General features: G+C 50.5%; 1 protein-coding gene across 1 annotated transcript; it reads right to left on the bottom strand.

Moving 5' to 3' along the window:
* Window positions 1-9955: 9955 nt before the first annotated feature.
* Window positions 9956-13277, bottom strand: TEX51 (testis expressed 51). Its single transcript, XM_065525294.1, has 4 exons — window positions 12694-13277; window positions 12373-12462; window positions 11968-12051; window positions 9956-10778 (listed from the first exon to the last, which is right to left on the bottom strand). The coding sequence occupies exons 1-4, from the start codon at window positions 13064-13066 to the stop codon at window positions 10702-10704; spliced, it is 624 nt and encodes a 207-aa protein (XP_065381366.1). The 5' UTR covers window positions 13067-13277; the 3' UTR covers window positions 9956-10701.
* Window positions 13278-24078: the final 10801 nt, after the last annotated feature.

Consider the following 24078-nt stretch of genomic DNA (forward strand, 5'->3'; position numbering starts at 1 on the left):
CACCACCATGCCCGGCTAATTTTTGTATTTTTAGTAGAGACAGAGTTTCACCATGTTGGCCAGGCTGGTCTTGAACTCCTAACCTCATGATCCACCCGCCTCGGCCTCCCTAAGTGCTGGGATTACAGGTGTGAGCCACTGCGATACAGCCAACCAATGGGCATCTGGCAGAAATAGAGTCAGAAGGAGCCTGCCCTTCCATAGTGCCTTCTTCTCAGCCCACCACATGCCTCTTCCAGGAGCTCCACCTCCGGGCAATGTGTCAGAGCAGAACATGCTTCTGTGGGCTGAGACAGTGCCCTCGGCTGATCCCCACAGCAGGCATCGAGGAAACGGGAAAAATTCATCAGCACATGGAACAGACTAGGCAAATCCACACAGTGATCCAGGCTTGAGTCACCCAGGTCATTTGTCTGGAGGTTGAAAAAAAACCCACAGATGGTACAGTGGCAGTGTGGATCTTGGTGGTAACAGCTATCAGCACGTCTTCCCTTCAGTCATTGCTCTGGCACGAATAGGGTGTCCTCCATATCTGCCACATCATTTATCCTGGGGTCTTCAATTGTTTCTCTCCTGTTGGGTTCTCCTCCACCTTTTTTGGTTTCCTTTTTTCTTGGCATTCATTCTCATTTGGCGGAATACATTCTCCAGCTTTTTATCTTTTGAGAAAAGGTCTGCTAAATGTATATTTGTTTGAAAATTGCACATCCGACAATGATTTTTCCCCACTCAACACTCGTACGTATGGTTTGGCTGAATATAGAGTTCTAGGCTGAAAGTGATTTTCTTTCAGAATTTTGAAGGCAACCCTTTACTGTTTTCTTCCTGAGTTACTGGTAAGAAGTCCAAAGCCATTTCGACATATGATCTTTCCTTTGGGCTGTTTTTTTCTTTTGAGTATTTTGTTGACTTTTTTCTTTGTATTAAGCGATCTAAATCACCACAAAAAAGGGACATGGTAGAGTATGTTTTCATCCACTGTGTTGAGCTAATGGGCAGGACCTTTTAATGTAGCAATTTATAAACTTCATTTCTGGGATAGTTTCCTGATTAATTTCATCAATTATTTTCTTTCTTCTATTTTCTCTTCTCTTTCTTTCTGGAATTCCTGTTACTTACATGTTATATGTCCATTAATTTGCTATTTTATTTCCTGTTTTCCAATGCTTGTCTTTATACTCTACTGTCTTGGACGTTTCCCTAATCTTATTTTTTAATATTTCTATTAAATTTTTCATTTCTGCCACCATGCTTTAATTTCTCAAGAGCCCTATTTTGTTCTCTGAATTTTCCTTTTTTATAGCATCCTGTTCTTGTTTCACAGATGCAGCATTTTCTCTTATCTAATTCTGAAGAGATATTAGTTTTATAGCCTTTTAATTTTTATAGTTTTTGTTATCCTGAATGGTCATCTCTTTATGATAAAAAGTGGGAGTCTAAACAGGTGACAGAAGTCTAAGGTCCTGGGCGAGCCTTGTCAACTTGGAGCTTCACTATAGAACTCATTGAGGAGCCCTTGTTAAGAGTATATTTAGGTCTTTCTTCTCGGACTGTGTAAATTCCACAGAGAAGAGTTCTTCTGTTCCTTTATGGAGAGCTGTTTTAAAATATGGATTGGAGGCCAGGCATGGTGGCTCATGCCTATAATCTCAGTACTTTGGGAGGCCGAGGCGAGTAGATCACCTGAGGTCAGAAGTTCGAGAACAGCCTGGCCAACACGACAAAACACCGTCTCTGCTAAAAAAAAAAAAAAAAAAACGAAAATTAGCCAGGCGTACTGGTGTGTGCCTGTAATCCCAGCTACTCCGGAGGCTGAGGGAGGCGAATCGCTTGAACCCGGGAGGCTGATGTTGCAGCGAGTGGAGATCGCACCACTTCACTAAAGTCTGGGCAACAAGAGTGTAACTCTGTCTCAAAAAAAAAAAAAAAAAGGATTGCATTATTTTCAGGTGTGGTGAGGCCAACAGATCAGGAGGCAAGATGTGCCACATGGGGCCACATAGGGAAGCACCAGCGTGGGCCAGGAGGCAGAGGGAGTGAAGGGAAAATGTGGGCAAGAACCCTTATTGTGGTTTCTGTGGGAAAGAATGGGTGAGACAGTGTAAGAGGCTTTAGCAATGGGTAGTTTGAATAATCTCAGCCACCTCTGCTGTCGAGGGGCTGAGCCCACTTCTGGTCCCTGGTGCCGAGAGCATCACAGTAGGTGGGTAGTGGTCTGGAGTGTGAGAGCCCCATAAAGGAGGTGGTTGGGGTTATAGGCTCTGAATTGGTTGGTTTGTAATGGAAAGGCACACTCGCAGGCGAGTATGAGATTGCTTGCAATCTCTAGGAGTTAGCTAGCCCTGGGAGGGGTGGGCCTTCTAGGGTCAGCAAGGCCTCAGATGTCAAAACATCAGAATGCAGAATATAAAAAGAGATGGTTCACGCAAGGGTCAGAGTCCCACTGCTGACATTCTGGATACAGAGGGTGAGGGGCCTCTACATTAATCATGCCACATGCATACAATCACCCAGACAGCTGTTTTTGATCCAATATTCACACTTTTGCCAGTGTCTGGCACCCCCACTGCAGGCTTCTGTGGAAAGGGAGGAGAGGCAGTTTCCAGGGGCACAAAGTGGGTCAGGGGTTTCTTATGCACTCCCCCAGCCCTTTCCTTTAGCCTACCCCTGCCTGCCCACAGCACAGAAGACCCTGGCACTGCCGGCCCCTGAGGAATTTGAGCAGTGGTGATGCGGTTGGGAGCGTGGGCAACTCTGGCAGGGAGGAGAATTTTATCAGTGTCATTGTTTAAAACTGTCCATGTGTGGTGATAAAAGCAGCAGACTAACTGGTCATTGGTTTTATTCTTGCTTTACTTTTTCTGTACATAATGCACACTCCTACCTCTTGCAGTAGGGGCCGATGGCTTCCGCTGTTGTCCCTGTCCCTCCCCTGTGGCATGTGACTGGCCTTAAGGGTTCTGCAGCATCACTGGGGGTGGGTCTCCTTTTCCTCTGTTGCTGGCTTTGGATCTGACTGTCTTGGGGCTACTAATTCAGGCACCTCCAGCTATTGAAGTTTAATTGCTGCTGTCTTCTCTCCTGTTCTCCCATCTCTGTGGGTTTATGACTTTAACAAATCCTTTAATATAGTTTTAATGGAATTTCAGGAGGGAGAAAAATTACATAAATACATTCAATCCTCCATCAGAAACCAGAAGACTCTTTAAGAATTATTTTCATAAACATCCTCATAACCCTAATGCTTCTCTGGAGCATTCTGGATCCACAGAACCGAAGCCAGAAGGACTCCAGCATATGAAGATTTTTGTTACAGCAGTTGAAAGGTCCTACCCACCCATTGAATCCTGCTGACTTGCTCACTGGGACACTGGTGTGAAGAGGTGGTCTGCCTGGTGGAGGGGACTTCTGGGGCCATAGGTTCATGTGCTTGGAGCATCGAACAGCTCAGAAATGGAGGGTGGTCTTCAGGGGACCCCACCACATTCATCCTCCCCACCCTTATCCCCTATTTCCATTTTTCTACCATCAGTCATTTAAGGCATATATTGGATCATATTGTTCCCCTGCTTAAAACCCTCCAGTGCCTTGTCTCACTCAAAAGGTACAGCTTTCTGACATGAACCATGTAGTTCTGCATGATCTGGGCTGTGGTTCCTTCCCCTTGTCCTCTACCTTCTTCTCCTCACTCACTCTGCACCCCTCACGGGCTGCCCTGGGCTTGGAGGGCTCATCTCTGCTCCTCCTCTTGCCTAGCCTCCCCACTTTCTGGTCTCAGATTGAGTGTCAGCTCCCAATACAGCCTTTCCTGAGCACCCTTCTGTCCGGGCCCTGCCTCCGCTGGGAGTTCCTGTCTGCTCTACATCAGGCCAAGCCTGGTCCGTGTGGTTTTACCTCAGCTAACATCTGCCCACATGGGAGGGGAGGCAACGTCCAGACTATAGACATTCCCTTGTAGTGTGAGAGGAAAGCCCACAAGAATCCCCACGTAAGGGATTGACTCAGTTTACCTGTAAGGAGATCCAAGAGTGGGCCCAGAAATGTGCAGCTGAAAACTTTGGGGAAGACTCATCAAACGGCCCAGGCGCAGTCCTGAGAGGGTGGCATTGTGAAGTGACTTGCAAAGGTGGACAGTCTTGGGCAAGAACCTAAGCTCTGCTCTTCTTCATTCTGTGCTAGTGTCATTTAAATGTCCCAAGCCTCAGTACCCTCGCCTGTAAGTTGGAGATAGGAAGAGCAACCCTTTCATAGTCTGGGATTTGGAGATGGCATTGGCGAGGGATCTCTGGCTCTTCCTGGCACAAAGAAACTCAGTACACGAGCAACCCTTGCCCTCTGGAGGTTCCAGGAAGGCGCAGTTGGTGGGTGCAGAACTGTGGCCTGACCCGGATGGTGGACAATGGTCGTGAAAAGAACTGACAATGGAGGTGGAGTGCAGGGAGGATGCACTGGATGGTCCAGAGTAACGGTGCTGGGAATGAGAGGAGGGTTTTAGTCCCCAGGACTGGTAGGGGTTTCTAGAGGAGATGGGCTCAGACAGCCATGGGTACAGGTCCCTGGTGATGTGAACCAGGCGGGCACTGTGCAGGACGCTGTTGCTGGGTTCATCAGCAGAGTGGGGAGTCAGTGACGAGTCTCCGCAGCATGTCACAGCCGCTCCCCGGGAACTCCTAGCAGCTTCCTGGCTCACCTCCTTTGGCAAGAGATGCTGCGATCTGCAGAGTGTGGACTCTGTCTCTGCGTGTCTGCCGGTGCCAGCTTCCAAACTGGCATTTGACAGGGGTGGTGCTCCTGTGCCCCACTCCGAACTACAAACAAGCGAAAGTCTTCTGAATTCCCCAAGGCAGAGAAAAATACGGAGCTTTCACTGCAAGCAAACGTGACGATATAGTTCTTTCTCTGTTTAAAAGTCTCATCAAGGGGATGGGAGCCTAGTCAGTTTCTACCAGTTAACACCATAGCATGGGAACAGCCTTTCTTCCAGCAGGATGAGCCTCACGTGTTCATTTCTCATTAACTTGTCTCATTTCCGGTAAGATTCTATTCCTGAGAATTGCCTCGGTCTCTCTCACCTCCCTGCTTCTGGCGGTTTCAGCAGGAAGTCAGGATACAAGGAGGAAAGCTTGGTGCAAGGTCTTTGGACCTTTGCCTAGTCTCTCTGGGTTTTGGTCTGAGAAACGGCATCTATGAAGCGGTACACTCTGGATGTGTTCAGGCCAGCACACATCACCCGCACACACCCACACTTTACAGCGGTTCAGCTGGTGGGGCACGCTGCGTTCTGACATCTGTCCCAGGTGAAGAGAACCTTCATGGGGGGTTATGCCGAGACTGGGGATGGTCTCTATAATGCACCTGGCACAGAGCCTGGCAATTGAAGGTGGTCAACAAATGAGTGATTAAAAAGGAGAAACAGAAAAACTGATTTCAAAGAGCAACACCCTGTACGGCCGGGCGCGGTGGCTCAAGCCTGTAATCCCAGCACTTTGGGAGGCCGAGACGGGCGGATCACAAGGTCAGGAGATCGAGACCATCCTGGCTAACATGGTGAAACTCCGTCTCTACTAAAAATACAAAAAACTAGCCGGGCGAGGTGGCGGCGCCTGTAGTCCCAGCTACTCCGGAGGCTGAGGCAGGAGAATGGCGGGAACCCGGGAGGCGGAGCTTGCAGTGAGCTGAGACCCGGCCACTGCACTCCAGCCTGGGCGACAGAGCGAGACTCCGTCTCAAAAAAAAAAAAAAAAAGAGCAACGCCCACACTCAAGTGGAATTTTCCATTGCAGACTAGGCAGCGGCCTAGGGGCATAGTGGGATGGGGCCAGCTAGCACCCCTTCAGTTGATAACAGCGGGCACCCACAGAGGAAATGAACTGTAGCGACTGGGGTAAGGGAGAGGGAAGACTCCATCTTAGTTCCCAGGTTTCAGATGCCATGGAAAAGTCTAGAACGCTCTTTGGAAAAAAGAAGTGGCTGAGTAAGCAACGTTCTCCTTAGCCCCCAATTTCTTCCTCTGCAAAAAGAGGATTGTAATGCATGCTCCTGGTTGGTATAGTTAAATGAGATAAAGTGACAAGTAGCTGAGAAACTAGAAAGCATCTAGGAAGATTCCTCCTTTTTGCCCAGAAGAGTCTCTGGCTGTATGTGGTGGAGCCAAGACACGTATGAGGAGTGTTTTTTGAGGAAGAGTGTTGGTGTGACCACAGGTAGAAGGGAGGGGCCATAAAGCATGTGTGGAGAACAAAGCCTGGGAGATTCAGCCAAGGCTGGAGAGGGCGGGGAGGAAGGGGAGGGTGCAGTGGGGCAGGGCTCTGGTAGGCAGCCCTGCTAAGAGGCTGGGGATGCTTGTTCAGGCTGCTCCAGACTGGTCAGGCTCGGGGGTACGTGAGACACTTCCAGAGTCCTGATGAATGATCATTTACTAACAAACTCTCTCACCTGTCAGCAGGAATGTTGGTGGCCTCTGCTCATTGGCCAAGAGGAGGGCCACTCTGGAATGCTGTCAATGAATCTCCCAGAAGTGCATGGACATGTGCATACACACACACGCGCACACACACACACACACACAGATATACATAAAGCAGCTGCACCCTATGCCATTGTGGCTTTAATTTGCATTTTCTAAATGGCTAATGATGTTGAACATGTTTCCACATGCTTATTTGCCACTTGTACACCCTCTTGTGTAAAATGTATCTTCCTATTTTCTATCAATTTTCTAATTAGATATTTTTAACATTGGTTGTTGCATTTTGAGAGTTCTTTTTATAGTTTAGATACTAGCCTTTCGTCAGAGATGTGCTTTGCAAATATCTTCTCCCAGTCTAGAGCCTGTCTTTTCATCGTCTTAACAGGACCTTTATCAGGGCGGAAGTTTTCAGTTTTGACGAAGTTCAATTTATCAATTTTTCCTTTCATGAATTATGCTTTTGGTATCACATGTAAGAGCTCCTTTCCTAATCCTAGATTCTGAAGATTTTCTTGTATTTTATTCTAAAGGTTTTATAGTTCTATTTTACATTTAAGTCCATTATCCATGTTGAGTTAATTTACGACGTGTGAAACTTACACTGAGGCTTGCATTTGCTATGGGTGTCCAACTGCTCCAGTCCCATTTGTTGAACAGGAATCTTAAATATTTTTGAAAGCACTAATCAGTCATTTTAACATTAATATCTGCTAACTCACTTGCGGTCACTCGTAGGTTTGTTTCTTTTGTCTGTTTTTTCTCTTGATCCTATTTTTTGGGGGTATACTTGTTAATATGTGTTTGGATACTGGACATTATAAATCAAACATCATAGTGACTATAGATGATGGTATTTTCCTTCATAAAGTGTTTATCCTATCCTCCATCAGTGAATGTGGAATAATAGACCTCTTTACTTTGTCAGGGGCTGAATGCCTTGAAACTTAGTTTCATGCTTTGTAGGGACTGGTTTGCCTCTTGCGCACATGCCCACTTTCAGAGTATAGTCTTCCCAACCAGTATCCTGGAGTATTTACCAAGGATCATCTTCCTATGTGGGTCAAAAACTCCAATTTTTATTTCCCCAGCATCCAAATCTCTAATCAATTGCATTTCAGATACTGTCTGCTTGGTTTCTTTGTCTTTAGCCCTGTGTTGCAGGAGGGTGCTTTGGAGGGTGGGGAAGAAATAGATGCAGTATGTTTGTTTGACTTTTCTGCACCTCCCTACTTTCAGGTCTCTGAATCCTTCACTTTCTGTTTCGGCATACTCAGACTCCAAGTATTGTCTCCTGGGTCCCGTGATGTTGCCGAAAGCTCTCCCAAACTTTGAGGTCATCCTCAGTCGAGCCCCTGCAGTCTCCCTGCTGCTCCGATAGCTCACCCATGCAGAGGGGCACCTGCAGCAGGACACAGGGCTCACTCAGGGCACCCCTTCTCTCCAGGACCTGAATGCTTAGGGCCTGCCTCTTCTTCTTTTTTTTTTTTTTTTTTTTTTTTGAGACGGAGTCTCGCTCTGTCGCCCAGGCTGGAGTGCAGTGGCCGGATCCCAGCTCACTGCAAGCTCCGCCTCCCGGGTTGACACCATTCTCCTGCCTCAGCCTCCCGAGTAGCCGGGACTACAGGCACCTGCCACTGCGCCTGGCTAGTTTTTTGTATTTTTTTAGTAGAGACGGGGTTTCCCCGTGTTAGCCAGGATGGTCTCGATCTCCTGACCTCATGATCCACCCATCTCGGCCTCCCAAAGTTCTGGGATTACAGGCTTGAGCCACCACGTCCGACCCAAGGCCTGCCTCTTCTTTTGGCTGAAAACAGCCTTTTTGTTTTGTTTTGTCCTTTGATGTAAGTTAGTTCTAGTTGCCCTTGCCTGGAGTGTTAGTCTACTGTAAGTTGCTCTATCATAGTTGAAAAAAGTCCTCCAGACCCTGTGTTTTGACCAAGGTTTGCCTGACTCTAAATTCCTTCACCTTTGTATTCTAGCTAAACTTAATATACAGTTTTCATGAAAATACACCCATAAACAAGAAAACTCTCTGATTGAAGATTCATACACAAAGACAAACACACCAATTCATGCTTCATGTACATCACACTCAGGGTTTTCTATTTTTAGCCGCACGCATCAGAAAACAGCCACTCTGGCTACTTTTGAGGTAATGGTCTAGGTCCTAATTTAAATACAAAAAGGAAAACACCGTCGCTGACTGGAGGGCCTGGCATCTCCTGTGTCCTGGATGGCACCAGCCCCCCAGGCATGCGGAAAGAACTACAGTCCCCTGGAGCTATGCCACCTGCCCGGGGGCTCTGACCCATTCATGCAAAATGGCTGCACCTCCACCCTTGCTATATGGCGATGTCCTTGGAGTGCTTTACATCTTCCGAAGCCACGTGACATCTGTGGACTCCCCAGTCTAGTAAAGCAAGAAGGGTGGAAGGGGTGCCTCAGTGGAGCCATGTCTATTCACACTCACCCATCCACTTGGCATCTCTTTCTCGGTCACAGGACTCCCGGCGTGCCACGCCTTCCTGCTGCTCTGGGAGTCTGTGCGAGTTCTTCTTTCTCCTCACTTAGGATCTTACCTCTCACTACACGCTTGCTTGTGTCACCCACTCCAGCCAGACCACAATCCCTGGAGATTCCTGAAACTCTTAAGGTATCTCAGACCTCTGCTCCTCAGCAATGCCAATCAAAACACTCCTCTCTTTCTTCCTGCCCTTCTCTGGGCTGGCACATGGGTGTAAGACACCACCTCAGGGAAGCCTTCCTGGATCCTCCAGCTGGGTTACAGGGAGGCACCTGTGGCTGGGGACCCACCCCTGCCCTCTGCCATGGCGCTCCCTGCCCTGCTGCCATTAATGCTGTGTTTATGTTTGGGCCTCTGGCAGTCCTTGGCTGTTTTCCACCACTTACCATGGGGTGGTGCTGCTGAAGTCAGCCTGAGTCCAAGCCTTTCAGGCTGAGCCACCAGCTCCGAAGAGCAAGCACAAGGAGGGCCTAAGGAGACATGCGGTCTCCTTTTAGGAGCTGGGCTGAGGACCCTGGCGGGGCTTCGGGGGACTGAAGGAGAAAAGGGGAGTGAGGACTTTGGATTTGCACCCATGGCATGGCCAAATACTGGACAGTAAATATGAGCCAGCAGGTTCCTGGATCAGGGTACACCAGCCTGGCGAAAGCATCACACCCCCATCTCCTTGTGCTCAGATGGGGAAACTGAGACTCGGAGGGGGGTGCCCAGGCCACTCCGCCCTCGTCTCAGGTATTGGAATTAGGTGAGGCCTGGATGAGCCCTTAAAACCATCATTTTGGGACCAGGACAAGATGATTCTGGAGAGGAGGGGAAGAGTGAGCGGATGGGACATGGCACTCAGGGTAACTCGGGAGGAGATCTCATCTCAGCACCCGGCAGGAGACAGACGGCACAGTCAACTAGGCTATGAGGAGGGGTTTTAATGAAGAGACTCTTTACGAAGGTGTGAGTGTAGGCAAACCACGAGACAGTGTCGTCTCCTAGGCCTCAGAGCTTTGGGGCCCCAGGACCCAGGATGGAAGGTGTCAGGGGAGGGGGTCACCGGGACCCAGAGATGAGTGAACTTCCTGATGGCAGCTGCGGCCTCTGTTCACTTCTGGAGGACATGCGGGCTGCCCTGTTCCTGCTGAGGGAGAAGCAGCGGGGCGTTTCTACCCTGACCTCCCACTGCCCTGGCCTCCTCCCTGTCCCTCTAACCTCTTCCCGGGAGTCTCCCCTGGCCAAACCCAACCCAGAGCAGAGAGCAAGGCAGCCACGTTAACGGTCCCTGCGGGTCAGGGCAGGGCAATGAGGGTGAAGGCGGGGTGTGCAGGGTACAGGGACAGCTGGGGGAAAAGCACTCTGTAGTGAGGGTGGGAGGCCTAGAGCTTTGCCATTTATGTGTCCTGGGTCCCTGGCCCCACTGTGTCTGCATATAAGGGGGCTGATGTATGGCCTTCCCGAGATTCCCGGCCCTTGATCCCACTCTGCTCTGCACGCCAGACCCCAGGAGGTCAGCACGGGGGTTCCAGGCCCTGCTACTGCCAGGGCACACCCAGCTTTTCCCTCCTGGGAGCCCTAGAATTGGGTCGGGGTCTCCTTTCCCAGTACCTTTACTGTCTTCTTGCTGTGCCAGTAAAGGAAACATCTGGGACAAGACACAGGGTGGAGTCAGTCAGGGAATAGGTGTGTTTTCTCTGGGGATGCTGGGGCTTGGAGAGCTCACTCACCCACCTCCAGTTATGGCCAGGAGCAGAGCACTGCTGAGACTCACAGCCCACAGGGACATCCGCCGGTTCCTGCCTGGGGTGTGAAAGAGGGAGCCAGGTGTTTGGAGGCCAGGCAGGGCTGCCTCGGCTCAGAGAGAAGGCCACCATCCTTTCATTCTTTGATTTGTTCACTCATCATTTGTTTGCAAACGCTTACTGAGCACGCTGTGTGCCCAGCACATATCTAGACAAGCAAACAATCACGGTGTGGATTTCAAGGGAAATAGGACAGGAAATGGGAGGGGAAGTGACAGTGAGGATGGTTGACAAGCCTCTGGGGTGGGACGTGATCCGGGAAAGCTTCTTAGGAAACAGGAGTCTGAGCTGGACTTGGAAACACAAATAAGGGATCAGTTCAAGGGCAAGGCTGTGTCCACAGCACAGGACATGCTCAAGAACAGAAGAATGGGGCTGCCCATATGCACTTGGTGTGCCTGGGGAGAAGGGGGCCCCCGAGGAGGGTGGGCTTTATCTAGGGGCATTTGGGAGCCACTGCTGGTTATAAACAGGGAGTGTCACAGGTAGAACTGCTCCTTGAGAAGGAGTTCAGAGTGCGACGTGGCCCAGAGGGACAGGGAGGCTAATGGGAAATGCTGCTGTAAGTTAGATGGGAGATGAGGAGGCCTGAGAGTGGAGGTTAGAATGAAGCTATGGGAACACATAGAAGACTTATTTAGCAAGACATGGTGATTCTCCATGCTAAGTGGAGGCAGATTCCTGGTTTAGGGGGCTGAGGGCATGAGTGGGGCCATTTGTTGAGAAGGGCCCTGGAGGAAGAGCAGGTTTGGGGGTTCGATGGGATTGGGCATGTTTCACTTTTTCTTTTCTTTTCTTTTTCTTTTTTTTTTTTTGAAATGGAGTCTTGCTCTGTTGCCCAGGCTGGAGTGCAGTGGTGCGATCTCAGATCACTGAAACCTCCACCTCCCGGGTTCAAGCGACACTCCTGCCTCAGCTTCCTGGGTAGGGATTGGCCATGTTTCTAGGCATGGCATCTCTGAGAACCAAGAGGCCTCCTGGAGTGATGTCCTACAGGCAGATGCCTCCAAGGCTCTGGAGCTTGACATGAGGAGATCAAGAAATCCCAGGAGGTGCTGCCTTCACCCGGGGTGAGGATAGAAGACAAAAAAACCTTGAGTTGGGCAAAAGAGAATGACAGAGACAGTAACGGCTCTGGGAGTGCAGGGCGGGGAAGGGAGAGGCTGGAAAGCGTGGCGGCCACTTACCTAGGCAGATAGTGGGGTCATTGCAGGAGAGGAAGTAAGTCCTGCAATCGGCACAGCTGGTGACCTTCAGTGTGGACCGTATGTCTATGGGAGGGGAGGGACAGGGGCTAGGGGGTGCCAGGTGCCTTTCAACCCTCCCCCAGGCCCAGTCCCCTTGCATACTCACCACACGACTCATTGCAGGCTGCCAGGGGTGAGAAGGTAGAGAAACTGAGGTGTTGGGGAGGCAGACACAGCCAAGGGGGTCTGGGGTGCAAGTAGGAGATGGAGCTGGGGAAGGTGTTCATGGGCAGGAGTGGGGCTCCTGGGGATGGTTGAGGGGGCTGCAGAGTGAATTCTGCGTGCCTTCGGTCTTGGCAGGTGCAGAGGGCTGGGCCATGTGCGGGGATCGTCCCCACCCCTTACCCTTCTCCTTCAGCCCATCAGATATCTTATTCAGCCTCGCAGTGAAGAGATTCTTGTGCATGTCGATCTCTTTCAGAAGTACTGTTTTATCTAGGTAGAGCAGGAGGGAACGGATGTTCAGTGTTACAACTTGCTCAAGGTTGGGTTTTCAGACCCTTGTTTCTAAATGGAAGTTCCAGAGAGCACACAGAGACAGAATGCATTCATCTCCCACCTTCACAAGACCTGCCACCCATGGCGACATGGGCCTCTGAGAATGCCTTGGAGGGTGGGCCTTTGTCCACCCAAGCCCCAAGGCCCTGGGACTCTTGGCTTCCTCACCATCTCGTAATGTTTTAATGGCTTGGTGTACTTGAGTGAAGAATTTGGCTGTTTCTTCTTCCAAATGGTCACGATCTGAGGATGAGATACAGGTAAAAGAGAAGTCAAGGGAGTAAGATCCCAGGTCAGGTAAAGAGGCCAGATACAATTCCCGATCTCCTGGCTGTGCCTTACCAAGGTACCAGGGTTTGAGAAAATTATTATCCTCTAGGAACAGAGAGTGAACGCTTTGAGAAAGTTCTGTGGGTGGCCCCGGGGTCCCCCAGAGAATCTGAAGGTCGTAGTCTATCCAGGCAGACAGTTCCGGCCAGCAGCGGAGGCAGTTCTTCCCTTCGATGGCGGGCAGCAGACAGATGATCAGGAGAGGCAGCATCTTCTGGGGTCCTCCTACTGTGCCCCCGTGCCCTGCCTGGAAGTTCCACGTGGAACACTGGTGTTCTGTCCCCCTGGGAACCACATTCTCTTGGCAGGACAAAGTGCATTCTGTAGGGCAAGGCAAGGCTCAGCTGTGGAGTCACAATATGAATCCAAGCCTTGGGACTGGACCTAAGTGGGAGCCTTGGTACATAGTTCCTCCTTTGAACTTGGAGTCACTTGCTCAGCAGGGAAAGTCCTTGTGGGGATCAGAGGGACGGCTGCACTGCCTGGTGGTGGGTGCTCAGCTATCTTGACTGTGTTCATCTGGTGTGGAAGAGTTTAACACGACTGAAATTTGAGAGGCAGAAAAGAGCAACACAGCAAGAGGGTTAGTTGAGTGAAGAGAATCGGAACCTCTTCACACTTTTCCACAAAGGGTCAACCAAGGAGAAGTTGATGGAAAAAAACATGTTTTCACGGCATAGATAAACGGACAGCTGTCTCATGTTTGGTCCAGCCAGAGGGGCTTAGCTTCTAATACCACAGTGCAGGCAAAGAGTATAGACAAGTTCCAGTCAGCATTGCACAGAAGTGCAGACAGAGAAGCCACGTTCAGAGCAGTGGTTCTTTTGTGAAATGCGCCCTGAAAAAAAGCAAAACTCCCTACTCTTTTGTAATAAAGAAATCCAGTGGGATCCTTGTCACTCCTCAGCTGGCAAGCTTTGCCCTTCCATGCCATGATTCTGAGTGCCTTGGGCTGGATCATGGGCAGCTAAGACCACCAGGCATTTAAGGAATGCCTCTAACATGACCAAGAGACAAAAACCGTAGCAAGAATTCAAAACAAAGGCAAACAAAAACAGCAGGAAAAAGGAAGAGTACAGAGTTATGACCAGAAGCAGAATAAAACTTAGAACCTGGCCAGGCGCGGTGGTTCACGCCTGTAATCCCAGCACTTTGGGAGGTTGAGGCGGGTGGATCACCTGAGTTCGGGAGTTCAAGACCAGCCTGACCAACATGGAGAAACCCCATCTCTGCTAAAAATACAAAATTAGCTGGGTGTGGTGGTGCATGCCTGTAATCCCAGCTACTAGGGAGGCTGAGGCAGCAGAATCACTTGAACATGGGAGGTGGAGGATATGTGAGCCTGAGCCTAGATCATGCCATTGCTACTCCAGTCTGGGCAACAAGAGTGCAACTCCTGTTTAAAAAAAAACAAAAAAACGATAAAAAAAAAAAAAAAAAGCTTAGAACCTAATTACATAGAACCTAATTACAATTAAATTGACAAAATATTGTTTTTCCCAGACAAGAAGAAGTTGCTCTGTAAAAGAAAGAGTTATTGGAGACTAAAAATATGATAGCGCAAATTTAAAAATTCCATAGAAGTGTTGGGAGATCATTTCAGAAATCTTCCAGACAGAAGTACAAAAAGAAAGAGATGGGAAATAGAAAATAAAAATACAATACAATTAGATAATCAATCCATGAGGTCCAACATCCAGCTAATACAAGTTCCAGAAAGAAAATGGAGAGGTGAAAATTACTTATAATAGAAGTTGTGTAGGAAGTATGTTCAGGAAGAGATTCTATTGTATATAGAGAAGGATGTGGCATTGAGGTTTGCTAGAAGAAATAGTTGGGTGCAGTGGCTCATGCCTGTAATCCCAGCACTTTGGGAGACCAAGGGAGGTGGATCACTTGAGGTCAGGAGTTCAAGACAAGCCTGGCCAACATGGGGAAACCTCGTCTGTACTAAAAATACAAAAAATTAGCCAGGTGTGGTGGCGTGCACCTGTAATCCCAGCTACTCGGGAGACTGCAACAGGAGAATCGCTTGAACCTAGGGGACAGAGGTTGCAGTGAGCTGGGATTGCACCACTGCACTCCAGCCTAGGCAATAGAGTGAGACTCTGTCTCAAAAAAAGAAAAAAAAAAAAAGAAGGAGAAATAGTGTTTTTTTTTTTTTTTTTTTTTTGAGACGGAGTCTCGCTCTGTCGCCCAGGCTGACTCAGAGTGCAGTGGCCGGATCTCAGCTCACTGCAAGCTCCGCCTCCCGGGTTTACGCCATTCTCCTGCCTCAGCCTCCTGAGTAGCTGGGACTACAGGCACCCACCACCTTGCCCGGCTAGTTGTTTGTATTTTTTTTAGTAGAGACGGGGTTTCACCGTGTTAGCCAGGATGGTCTAGATCTCCTGACCTCGTGATCCACCCATCTCGGCCTCCCAAAGTGCTGGGATTACAGGCTTGAGCCACTGTGCCCGGCCAAGACAAATAGTTGAATTAATAAATTTAGGCTGTACTAGTCAGGTGGGCTCTGCGATGAGAGGGTGATTCCGAGTACTGCAGAGATGTTGCTCTATCCCTGGCTTTGTATGGAATCACGGATGAGGAATAAGCCTGTGTTTTTCTCCTAAGTCAATATCTCTGCAAAGGCAAGGCCTGGAAGGGCCCCAAAACAAAACTTCCATGTCCTCAAGATGTATCACCCTCTAGGCAATTGGTGTTTGTCACACTAGAAAGCTCATGCAAGACATGGTGTTCAGAATTTTTATTGGAGTTTCATTATGTAGGTGTGATTGACTGAATCACTGGCCATATGATTGAACTCGATCTCCAGGCCCTGTCCCTCCCTGGCAGTTGGGCTGATATTCCCTGGCTGAAAGCCCCAACCCTCTAATCACATGGTTCGTCTTTCTCTTGTGGTCAGCTCCTATCCTGAGTCATTTTGTTAACATAAAAGGATATGGCTAGGTAGGGTCTCACAAGCTCACCATGAATAATAGACCCTCTTATCACTCAGGAAACTTCTGAGGATATAGAGGTTCCCTCTCAGGTACCAGGGACAAAGGATAGCCAGATTCGTTGCCATACAACAATAGCACATAAAGTTCTGATTACCTGTGAACATTTGGGCATGAATTCATTCAGATCTAGGCTTTGTAATGCTTCTTGGTCTCCTGGAATCTTCTGGGAGGATCTCAAGTCCCAGGCACAAGCTTTTGTTTTGCCCATGCCGAGTTGTGGAGATATTAGAATAGAGGCAATTAGAAATCCAGGGACAAGTGGAACATGACAAGGGCATCTATCTTAGCAAATTAACTCATTTGGCTGGTAAAATCATCTTAGAGGTCATTGACCTGCAAATCCTGTCCAGTTATTATAGGGACCTTGTTTGAAAGAACAACATTTGATACATCCAAGAGGCTGGCACCTGGTTGGTCAATGCCTTTATAAAGGGTTGGATTTAGTTGTTTGATTTTTTTAATGGAAAAATTACAAAAAGTTCATCATCAGATAACCTATCATAAATGAAATATTCATTTCATTTTCTTTCTGGTTAAAACTTGTGTCTTGAAATGCTTTGTTGTATCTACTTACAATGATCAATGGGGATGCCTGGGGGGAATCTCTCTTGCAGAATTTGTTGGTAGAGAACATTAAAATTGCATGAAGCCAGTCATGTAATTTTAATGACCATCAAAAGGATTTTGCCTAGCATTGGGAGGAATTGAAAGTGAGATGATGCTTCTGGGAAAGGTTGAAACCTTGGGTGTTCAAGGAGACAAGTTTCTGGATCTATAGGGCACTGCCCCGTCTACCTCTGCTGCTGGGCAGAGGCATTCTCTCCCTGATTAGTGGCTGTGGAGAATCTGCAAAACCCAGGGCACCTGGCTATCTCCTTCTGGTTCTAGAGAGTCATGCAGGGCTAGTGCTGGTGGTGGCCTTGCCCAGGACTCAGTGTAGCCCATCCACTGCTCTAGGGAGAAGTGGCTGAGGCCCTGAGGGGAACAGATGAGGGTTCACATTCATGCTTTGTGCCCTCCAGACCAATGCCCGACACCCCACTCCTACTCCCCTTTCTCTTGAATTCTTTCCATTTTCCTGACATTGAGTTCAGCTCTGCATCCACGAAGCCTGCTCAGGTCTCTCCACCCACAGAGATTTCCGCGTCCTCTCATCTTTGTCAGGGGCCATGTTTGTGTCTTTCATTAGGCAGTTGGCGACATGCCAGCTTGTGACAGGCTTTCTGTTGATTCAAACTGTCATTAAAATCTATACTTTCTCAGGCCTCACCAGCCTGCTTCTAAAAACAGGTTACAGTCACAATAGCATTTCCTTGGGCCATCTCCTTTTTGCAAGGTCTGCTCTCCTGGCTCCCCTGGCTGTCAGAGTCTGGGTGGCCCTCAGGGGCTGTCCGTCTGATGCCATGATGCAGCTCATGTGGCTGGCCTGGGATGCCTGCTCCTCTCTCTGTGGCGCTGGACTCACCTGCCACTCCCCACACGCCATGTTCCCAGCTTCTCCCCTGTTCCAGTGAAAGGGGTTCTTGCTCCTTGAAGGAGCCCAGGGCTCACTTGATGGCCTTGATGAGGCCCCGGGCCCTGACCACAGCCCTGGAGAAAAGGAAAAATGGCTCCTCTCATTTAGCCACAGGCCCACTGCAGAACCTCTGTGTCCCAAGCTCTGAGTAGGCCCGAGGCCGCTGGCTATCTTCTCATGGAGGTGAGTGGCAGTCCTGGAAGCATGCCTGCTCATCGCCCTCTTGGCTTCTTACCATAGCTTCTTTCTCACAAAGCTCCTCGTCCGCAAGGATGAGCCTCCCCAGGAGTCTTGCAGACAGGTCTGAACTCTAAGGTAACTGAGACAGGTGGGGACAAGGACTGCATTTATGCTGGTCAAAGGTGATTTTGGTGGGACAAGCTCTGGTTCCCAAATGAGGTATTCGTCTTCTCTGGAGAAGTCGGAGCAGAGATAGAGGCCCCCCGCCCAGGCATGGGATGTCTTTACCCTACCTCCTTGGGTTTTTGGGTTTTGTTTGGGACCATGAATACATCTGAGGACGAGAACACTATATCTCCTCTCTGAAGAGGTGGTCGTCAAAGCTCTCATGATAAACACCTGAGGTCAGGAGCACATGGCCACTGCCAGGAAGGTGGAGCATCTTTGAAGGACAAAAAGGGCTTCCTGCCCAGCCCTGCTGACATCCTTCTCTACGGCAATGTGTTCTCCTTGTTTGGGAAGAATGAGGCTCTGGTCTTCCCACACACATCTCTCAGGGCTGGTGGCACTGCAGAGGGTCTAGAGACCCCTCCTCCCGTTGGTCTAGAGCCCCTCTCTCAAGGCAGGCAGGGTGCTGTGTAGTGCTCCCCGGGTGGGGAAGAATACTGCAGACATTAGGAACATTGTTGTAGGAATGGAAGGGTCCTGTCCCTGAAACTTACTAATTGCACCTGTTTCCTTTCAGGTTGTGGCAGATGGTACGTTTCCAAAGAAGATGGAGCCTCATGTCCCACCCCCAGACGCTTCTGCAGCGGGAACTGGCCACTCCCCCAACAAGAGGTGGAGTCCAGTTCTCCTCCCTTTGATTTGGGCTGACCTTACGGACTTGTTTGTAATTAGTAGAATGCAATAGAACTGACTCCTTGTGACTTCCAAGTCTAGGTGAGAATGGCCCTGCAGCCTCCACTGGTCCTGCTGGGCAGCTCATTCTCTGGACGTTCACTCCTGGGACGCTCCTTCTTAGGATCCAGCCATCATGCCGGGAGAAGCCTTAGACACATGAAGAGGCCACATATGGATGGTCTGGGCAACAGTGGTCCCAGTCCAGATACCAACACTCGAGTTAACAAGTCTCTGTATGACTCCAGCCCCTAAGCCTTTCGAGTGTTCCCCGTTAAGGCTCCAGATATTGTGGAGCAGAGCAAAGCCACGTCCAGGCCTGTGTCCTTTTGTCCAGCAAGAGATTCTGGGAACACAGGGCTCTGCAAAGTGCACAACACAAAGACTGGTTCATTCAACAGGGGAAGGACTCGGCCTTATTAGTGGTGGCCCAGGCCCAGTGGGGCCCCTAGCTGACGGGGCCCTGCAAAGCAGGATTGGAGGGCTCAGTCAGAGCAGGAAATCAAAGTGGTGGTGGCCTGTTGCTGCCCGTGTGGCCCAAGTCCTGGGGACTTGTGCATGGAGAAGTTTGGGATCTCCAAGTGAGCTTTCACTACAGAACACCCGGAAGCCGCACAGAAGCTCACAGGCCTAGGCCCCAGTTGAATGAACACCGTGGCCACTCCCACCCACCCCACCCTCCAAAAACAAAAGGAGATGGAGCGAAAAAGGCAGACAAGGTGTACTCTGACACCTCCTGCTGGAGGGTAGGATGGTGGAAATGGGGAATAAACCTTCATGCCGTCTTTGCTCAGATGGATTTATTTCAAATCTTGTTCAGACATTTCTTTTCTTTTTAGACAGAGTCTAGTTCTGTTGCCCAGGCTGCAGTGTGTGGCACGATCTCTGCTCACTACAAGCTCTGCCTTCTAGGTTCAAGCGATTCTCCTGCCTCAGCCTCCCAAGTAGCTGGGACTACAGGTGCATGTCACCTCACCTGGCTGATTTTTTTTATTGTGTTTTAGTAGAGATGGGGTTTCACCATGTTGGCCAGGCTGGTCTCGAACTCCTGACCTCAAGGGATCCACCTGCCTCAGCCTCCCAAAGTGCTGGGATTACAGGCGTGAGCCACCGTGCCTGGCAGACATTTCCTTACTGTATGATCCTGGGCTCGATGCTTCACGTCTTGAGCCTCAGTTTCTTCATCTTTAAAATGGGGCTAATTAGAGTGCTACCTCTGGAGAGTTTTGAGATCTCTGTCAAGTGCTTAGCATAATGTAGGCCCTCAAATCTTCTAAATCCTTTCTCTTCTCTTTGGAAGGAACTTTAGGCAGCTGGGCCCAGTTGCCAATAATGACAGCAATGCACTATGAAGGGCATACTGTGTGCCAGGCACAGGGCTTAAGGCACAGACCCCTTTGATACCACCGTCACTGGGAAGCTACCTGCTAGTAGGCCAGTGTGCTGGGGCAGGGGAGTGGCTCAGCTGCAAGGGAAGGCCTGCAGTGTCACTGACTAAGCTTCAAAGGAGTCTCTTGAATCAGTAGAAAATACGAGGTCCCAGGCGGTAGTGCTCGGGCTTCCTCCTGTTGGTTCTCCAGCCACGTGACTGGGACCTCAGGCACATGTCTGTGCCATAAACTCATGGGTGAAGATGCCCATACCTAAGGGTGAGCTAGCACGGATCAGAAGAACTGACTGCTACTGGCATTTGCATCTGGGAAACAGTGGATCCCTCTGGGGCCAGAGCATATGGCAAGGTATTTAGCTTTGAAGGCTGTGACAGGTGGGGCTGCTGTGGGCCAGGCCCTCGTGGAGACTCCTCTGGTGCCCAAGGAGAGGCCTCATGACAGAAGAGAATCCCACACTCACGGCTGCTGGGCGAGTTTCCCAGCCTCCCCAGGCGTCTCTCCTGGCACGTGGCCTTTCCCGCATGCCTGTGAAATGCCATTTATTGTGTGCCTGCTGCCTGCCAAGGGCCGTGCCAGGAGCTCCGCAGAGACAATGGAATGTGGAGCCTCCTGCCACCCCTGGGAGCTGATGCTGGCTCTTGCAGGGCCTGCTAGGAAGATCGAAACTGGAGAGTAATGAATGGGGCACGCACAGCCACGGTCTAGCCACGGGCAGATGCTCAGCAAGGGTCGGTGGTTATTGTTAGGTTTGGATTGTTGGCTCTGCGACCACTCAGGGGAGGGTGCACTGGGGCCCTGCCCTCTCTTCCTGGTCAGGGGCTGTGCTATGGGGTGCTGCTGCCTGCCAGGTCCCGCCCCTTGCCTTCCTGATCAGTTCCCCTCCTCCCTGCTCTTTATCCTCCTTACCCTCGACGGTATTCCAGTATTCAGCAGAGCTGTGGGATGCATTTTCCGATGGAAGGTTCCCTGCAAAGTGGTGAGGAAGGTGGTCAGTCTGGTCTTGGGCATCTGCTCTCAGCTCCTCGGGTCTCCATGCCTCCTCCCACTCCTCCCCAGACTCTGCTCCTGGCACCTTCTCGCCACTGTCTGAGCCACAGTTGCTTTTTGGGAAAAAAAATCCGCCCTCCGTCACTTACATGTCAGTATGTACAAGCGTGTGTCCTTTCTGCTGGGGGTGTTGGACTTCTTCGCTGTGGCTGGGCCTTGCCCTTGGGAGTTTACGCTTCAAGGGGACACAGTCATCATTTCAGAGCCTGCTGTGTGCCAGGTGCTCTATCCACTGAGTCACATTTAATCTTTACAGTAAGTGTATCAGTCAGGGTAGGCAAGGTCAGGCCCTGGTAACAAGCACCCGCAAATCTCAGTGGCCTAAAACAACAAAGACTGCTTTGTCTTTTATGTTACTTAGCCATACAGCTTGGCAGAGGTCTCTGGTCACTAAAGCCTCTCAAAAGCCGAGCAGATGGCACAGTTCCTCCCTTGGGTGTTAGGGGTCACCCTGCCAGGGGGAGAAGTGAGGGTCCTGAAAGCATCCAGCCGGGAAGGGGAAGATGTCACCTCCACACACGGGTCATGCACAGATCTAATTATATGGCCTCTCCCAGCCTCAAAGATGGCACCTTATGACGTGGCCTGGTGGGGGGCTCCTGCCGAGGACCTGCCCTGAGGAGAAGTGGCAATGTCTGGTGACCAGTGTGGGGGACTCCCAGCCCAGCCTGTGAGGAAAGTCTGCATTCCCACGTGACCCATGGGAACGGGAGTCGCTCCTGCAGGCAAACAAGGAGGACACAGCAGACGGAACCCAGATCCTGGACCCGAAGATCCATGCGGTGGGTGAAGAGTTTCATTTTCCCAGCTCATTAATCTTTACTGGAAAAGTCATTTGGAGGATTTTAAGAGGGTATTGAACCCACACAAAGCTCCAGCCTAGAAATTGGTCATGTCCTCAGGAAACCCAAAGAAGAAACATCTGGGAGCAGTTGATGACAGGGTCCCTGCCCTCTCCCCTGCTGTTCCTCCCAGAGAACTCTGTGACTCCAGAGGGGGCAGCAGAGACAGAAACAGCAGGGGGCCTGGGGCCCCCATGTAGAGGCCCACTGCATGCTGAGCTCATGCCAGCGCAGGGTGCTATCCTCACTTGACATGTGCCGGAAGCAGGGCTCAGGTTAAGGGACCTGCCAGGGCCACACAGCTAGGAACCTCAAGGTGAGGTGATCAGAACCCCATCCTGACCCTACTCCCTGCATTCCCCTCTAAAGCCCTGTAAGATAACCCCCTTATCCCCAATGCCCCTGGCCCAGGAGCTCTTGCCTAAGCAGGTGATTCTGGGTAGGAAGATCTGGGGGTATTTATGGACCTAAGAGCCTCTCAAGAGGCTCTCAGTGCCCAGCAAGAACGGATGGCTGAGTCTGGCAGTTCCCAGTACAGGGAATAAGGCCGGCTGGCTTGTGGCTTGGTGAGTCCCAGAGAGGCAGAGAAGGCAGAGGCCAGAAGCAAAGGGAAGACTCTCAGGTCCTGGGAGTCCTGTGGGTCCTGGCCCAGAGGAAGGGGGTGCCGGGTGGTGTCACAGGGTCCATGCGCCGTGTGAATCCTGGGAGCTTGGAGCATGGACCTTCAGGCCCCACTCCAGTCTGGGGCAGCCATTCTTGAAAGCTCCTTCCACAGCAAGGAAACCCCATCACTCCAAACAGGCCCTGAGGAACGAAACATTTGCCACTTAATTTTTCCTTTCTGCTTTCCCCCTCCTCTGGCATTTTGCCTAAGTCTCCAGGACCAGGTGTGCTTTGTAGGGCAAAGAGCTAAATCTTCAGAGCAAGACCCTCTTCCCTTCCCCACTGAGCAACTTCCACCCTGCTCAGTGCCCTGCAGAACCTGGCGGGGTTGGAAATGGACAGGGTTAAGCGTGTAGATACTGTTGCCCTCGGTCTTCCAAGTAGCCATGTGTGGTAGGCACGTCTATCTCCATTTCAAAGGTGGGGAAACCGAGGCCTGGGGAGACTAGAGTGGCTTGCTCCAGGCTGCCTGGTTAGCAGCGGGTGAACAAGGCACTGCCCTAGGTGTCTCACCTCAAGGCCAGTGCAGCCTGCACACCCAATGCTGAGAGAGGAGGGAGGGCCCAGAGGTGTGGGGGCCGTGTAGGGTGCAGGGCAGCATGCTTCCCAGCTCCTGCGTGGTCCTCCTTCTGCTGTGGGGAGAGTGTGACCCACTGGGGAATCAGGGTTCTCTCAAGAAGGGGTGGGGAACTTGTGAGCCGCATTTTGGGGAAAGTGGGGTTGGCTTTCGACTGGGGACGGGCAGCCCCAAGTTGACAGAGTGGAGGCAGCTACTGCAGAGGAGGAGAGGAGGATTCCCCAGTCTTGAAGGAACGCAGTTTTCTGACAGGTAGACTTGGGTCACTCAACTTTGTAAGGAATGACTTTCTGACACCTGGAGACCCCATCTGCAGCAGTGTGGGGTCCAGGCTCACAGAGATTCAGGGAGAGTCTCAGCACAGCCCCTAACCAGCCACGTGGCCTCAGGCAAGTCAATTACCCTCTAGGGGTAATAACAGAATTGTAATGGGAATTATTTAAAATAGGTGGTGGAAAGAGCTGAGCCCACGACAGCAGGTAGTAAGCATGAGTGCCAGGGGTGAGCTCTGTTGTTATTACTGCAGTGGGATGGGGCTAGGGAGCAGCTTAGCACTGGAGCTCATCCAGCAGTGATGGGATGGTCTGGCTGGTGCTACAGGGGAGACCTGCAATGGGAGAAGGTAGAATCTGACCACATTTAGGTCCTTTCATCTCACTTTTGATAATGTTTTTGAGGTGCTGGGTGATCCCTGGGCAGGTTACATGGTTACATGGCCCTCTGGGACCTCAGTTTCTTCCTTTGTAAGCTCTCCTCTCTTGCCAGGGTGATAGGATGGCAATTCAACCCAACAAGAGTCCTGTTGGTGACTGAAGCACTGTGTCTCAGAGGGAGAAGGAAGAATGGCTTTGTGCTGCAGAGGCAAGGGGTTAGGATGACTTTCTTGGGGCACGGTGGTTCTGCGGATTCTTTGGGCTCTGATCTAAGCCCGTCCACTGGCTTTGGTCCAGGGGCATTGGCTTGAGAGCCTCATCTTCCCTGCATTTGGCTCCAGTGCTCACTGAAGCAGAGTGCACGAAACTTCCCGTAAAAGCCTGGTAATGTGGCTCAGAATTGGGCCCTGCAGGGTTATTAGAACCATCCATCTTAATTATACTGAAAATCA

The sequence above is a fragment of the Macaca fascicularis genome, chromosome 12 (genome assembly GCF_037993035.2).
Source record: "Macaca fascicularis isolate 582-1 chromosome 12, T2T-MFA8v1.1".
NCBI lineage: Eukaryota > Metazoa > Chordata > Mammalia > Primates > Cercopithecidae > Macaca > Macaca fascicularis.